The sequence below is a fragment of the Daktulosphaira vitifoliae genome, unplaced genomic scaffold, assembly GCF_025091365.1.
Source record: "Daktulosphaira vitifoliae isolate Bord-2020 unplaced genomic scaffold, ASM2509136v1 Scaffold_1, whole genome shotgun sequence".
Classification (NCBI taxonomy): Eukaryota; Metazoa; Arthropoda; class Insecta; order Hemiptera; family Phylloxeridae; genus Daktulosphaira; species Daktulosphaira vitifoliae.
Genome location: NW_026099572.1, coordinates 34,125,180 through 34,129,675, shown reverse-complemented (window position 1 = coordinate 34,129,675; position 4,496 = coordinate 34,125,180). Strand labels below are relative to the sequence as shown.

The window sequence follows — 4,496 nt, the reverse complement described above, 5'->3', positions numbered from 1 at the left end:
GTATAACAAATTTTAATTGTGATTGACACGGCCCCGTGTCGTTTCGTTATATACGATGCGCCACGACTCAGGCCACCTTTATCAGCCGTCGCCCTATTTTATGAGTATTTGTCTGACCAACAACGCGCGTTATACGCCGCGGTGCAAAGTCCAGCAAGTGCCGCACGGCCGACGACGTCCCGCCGTTAATGATTTCGTAGTTCACTCGTGTACTGTCGTCATCTACGCTGCTAACCTTTTGACGCCCGAGGATCACGCCGGACATCGCGTCGTCGACGCCAGCGAAAGTGACGCAATAATATGCGAAGATCATATATTCTTACCGCCACCGCTAATATTAATATATATATGCATGTATATATATATATATATTAATATTTATATATACGTATATGTTAATATTCATTTATATATCCCTACAGCCGACGCCACTGCCGCCGTATTTACCTCGTGTATAACGTTCCTCCCGCCACGCCCGCCCACAAAACACGGCTATACCTCGTGCATGATATGTTAACGTACTTATGTGTCTTTACATGTATATATATATATATATATTCTAATTACTATTAAAACTTATATATTAATACACTTTATTCTCATTAAGTGATATGTAGTGTATTCATTCCGATTACGGGGGATGATTCTCGTATCGTCATTTTTCGTCACTACCTCCACGTTGCGCACTTGCTGCTTTCCTTGGATGTGGTAGCCGTTTCTTAGACTCCCTCTCCGGAATCGAACCCTGATTTCCCGTTACCCGTTATAACCATGATATTGATATTAACTACTATCATAACATGAAACTAAAAAGTAAAAAATNGTAGATGGAAAAATTATTTGTTTACTATTAAATGAAGAATGGTCTAAATAAATATAGTTTAAAAAAACACGCTTTTAAAGCACATCGAACTAAAAAGTTCAAAATAATTTTTAAAATAAGCTTAAAACAATAATGAACGAAAAGTACTAGTATTATTGTGAAAAAAAGCGTGGGTGCTTTATGCCATATTTTTTGTATATTGAGAGCCTGACGCTTTTTTCACAATAATACTAGTACTTTTCGTTCATTATTGTTTTAAGCTTATTTTAAAAATTATTTTGAACTTTTTAGTTCGATGTGCTTTAAAAGCGTGTTTTTTTAAACTATATTTATTTAGACCATTCTTCATTTAATAGTAAACAAATAATTTTTCCATCTACCTTTCTAAAGTTATCCCTAAAATCGTATACCCTTAAGAATAATATTTTCCTACAATAAACTTGAAATATAAAATGGGGAGTAGTACATTTTGACACGACGTACGTCGTAAGACAAGAAAAAGTAGTCGACACCGGTTTTCACAAATAGTAACGTAGAGCCGTTTATTGTTGTTTACGACAGTCACTAAATTAATTAGTCTAAATTTAATAAGAGGATATGATAAACGTACGTCGCACAAAGCAAAATATATAAAATCTACAGAGTTGCACAGAAAAAAAGAAAAAACGTTGTTCAGAGTATTCTGCGATCTGAGTCGGTCGGTGTCACGAAGATGACTTTTTTAATTGAGGCGAGTGGTCAACGGACGTGTGGCACTTGCTGGACTTTGTACAGTGGCGTATCACACGCGGTATTAGTCAAACTACCTTATACACATAACAGCTGTTTGTAGGACGACGATTGATAAAGATTGCACGGGCACAGGGCTCCGTGTATCAAGAAGCGACACGGGACCTTGATAAATCACGTTGTACAGAATGGACCAGATAGTCTCCAGTGCACACTATGCTAAAAGTAAGAGATACTAAGATACTGATACTAATATATGATGTATACTTGTCAGATCCTTGTCTGAAAAAACATAACATGGTCATATTTAGCATGTAAATAATGAAGAATAAATTTGTCTTATTCACTCTTTTGTTTGGTCACTTGATATATCAAGTTTACAAGTTAATTTAATTTGTATAGAACATTTACTTCAGTTTTAATTATAAATTATTAAATAGGGGTAGCGGGGCTAGTTATTACACGTTTTATATTCTTATTTTTAGTAATTTTTCATCAACAGTTATCAAAATTTTTATAAATTAATATTAATTTATATATTCTAAGCTGTCATAAAATAAAAATTTGTATTTTAAGTACTAAAAAAATATGTTTAACTTCTGCAAATCAATATTTTAACATATTTTTCCAAGATGGTGTTGTTTCATAGAGAGGGCTTGTTGTTCCAGTATACTTTTATATTATGTATTATTTAATTTTTTTATGGGTAATAAATATTACTCAATAATACTGTAACAATTTGTTACCATAAGATTGTAATAACTAGCCTCATATGGACATTTTTCGTATATAAAATTATTACACAAAAACGTATTATATTTTTATGATTTCAAAATAGACCATAAAATAGTATTATTTTATGAATAAATATTTAGTACCATACATATTTGATCTTATATTTTGGGTACTGAAAAATAAAAAATAAAATGTCTACTAAATTTTACTAATGACCACAAAACATAAAAATTCAAATGAATATTGATTATTGTATGATTAATATTTTCACAAAATATTTGAAACATTAATTTATTTAATAAATCTGTTATAATTAATTTGAATTATATATAATTCAAAATTAAAATATCCCAATTGTAACAACTTGCTAATAATATGAAGTATTATACATTTGTACTTCTTGAAATAATTATATAATCTATTATGTATGTGTCTTTTATTATTAAAACTGAGAATATTTGTTAAAAATAATAAATATTCAAAATATTTTGCCTTAAAAGCTATGAGTATAAACTTGTAAAAAATCGAGAATAAGTATTCCAAAAATCATATTATCAACATCAATGCTAAATGCATATTGGTACCTAAACTGAAAATATATCATAATTTTTTTATTTTTGATGTTTGAAAAATCCGGACTTATCTAAACCAAAAGTAATTATTTTATGTTTAAAGTACATTGAATTATCTTTATTTATAACTAAAGATAATACAACGATACAAAGATAATACTTTAACAGAAAAAAAAAGAATAATTATCTAAAATTTCGACTTTCAAGAGTTATGGGTATTAAGTAAATAATAATACACTATAAATTAAAAAATGTATTTTATGTAATTCTTTTTAGCTAACATATTTGTGGTATAACAGTTTAAAATATAATTTTACCAATAGCATATGGTAATTTAATTTAAGTTCTTGATTTATTTTTATTAAAAAAATCAATGAATCAAACAACTTGTTCAAACAAAGTTTGTTAATTATAATCTTTAAAAAATACCTAATTTTCAATAGCAAAAACCAATAGATTACATTTAATGATTGTAATAACTAAAAATAAAGTTGATGGGGATGGTATTAATAAAGAATAATGATAATGGCATCATCCGTAAAGACATAATAAATAAAAGTATTTTGTTTCTAGTTATTACTTGATTAGTGTAGTTAGTGTATTATTACAAGCGATGGGAAATATCGAATAGTAACTATCGAACTATTCGATAGTCATTCAAAAACTATTCGAATAGTAAAAATATTCGATAGTTACACGATTTATTCGAATAGTTTTTAAAATATTTGATAGTTTATGCTAAAAATAAAATATTCGGTGGTATAAACACAATTCAAATAATTAATCGATAGTTAAAAATGTTTGAAAATACCTATCACTAATTTTTTTTATTATTAATTGTGTCCTATTTATAATCGTAGTACCCCGAATAAAAAGTTTTAAACAATCCTATTTAGATCGTTAGTGTTATTAAAACAGCAAAACTATAAATCTAACTATAATTACAAAAAACCAATATTTTAGAAAATTTAACTTTACATATTTTTTTTAAGAAACATTTTGTTGTAAAATGATTATTTCGAAAATTAAGAATGATTTTTATTCAAAAAAAGAATTTTATTAAATTATTTTTTTATTTTATTTTTTTGAACAAGTAAAAATAATTTTAGAAAATTTTTGTAAATACTATTTTAAAAGAAAATATTAAAATCTATAATTTATATTCTATACATTGTTACGCTAAGTGTGTTAGTTTTAAAAATAATAATTAAAAACTGAAAAGTTACCTTTTTGAGCGAATTTTCAACTCTGATTCGGACCTGAAGGAGCAAGTTATTAAAACCAAATTTTACACAAATAACTTTCATATAATAAAAAACCCAACCTAGCACAGGGTGGTCGCGGTACAGTGGTGCCGTGGTATAGTTGGATCAAGTATAATGATATCTGACAGTGATTAAAATCACTATCAAAAATAAACGCTTCGATGCAAATCTTTAGATAGTGTTTAATTTTAAAAAAATTGGTGTTTTATTCCAAAAGCTACTTGATCTGCTGGTTCCTTATTAATATCTCGATTAAGATAAAGTATGTCGAATGAAAAAGGGTTTATTAAAAAATATTATTTCTCATAAAAAAATTGTGTGGATCCATAAACTTTTCAATAAGTTATAGCATTATAAAGTTAAATATAATAT

The 4,496-nt window shown here is 27.6% G+C and overlaps 1 protein-coding gene across 1 annotated transcript in view; it reads left to right on the top strand.

The window, feature by feature from the left end:
- The first annotated feature begins 1,625 nt into the window (after positions 1-1,625).
- LOC126906847 (protein numb homolog) overlaps positions 1,626-4,496 on the top strand; it is an 8,055-nt gene continuing 5,184 nt past the window's right edge. The window contains exon 1 of the mRNA XM_050687752.1: positions 1,626-1,777. Coding sequence (XP_050543709.1) covers positions 1,741-1,777 — 37 coding nt within the window. The 5' untranslated portion in view covers positions 1,626-1,740. The remainder of the gene's footprint in view (positions 1,778-4,496) is intronic.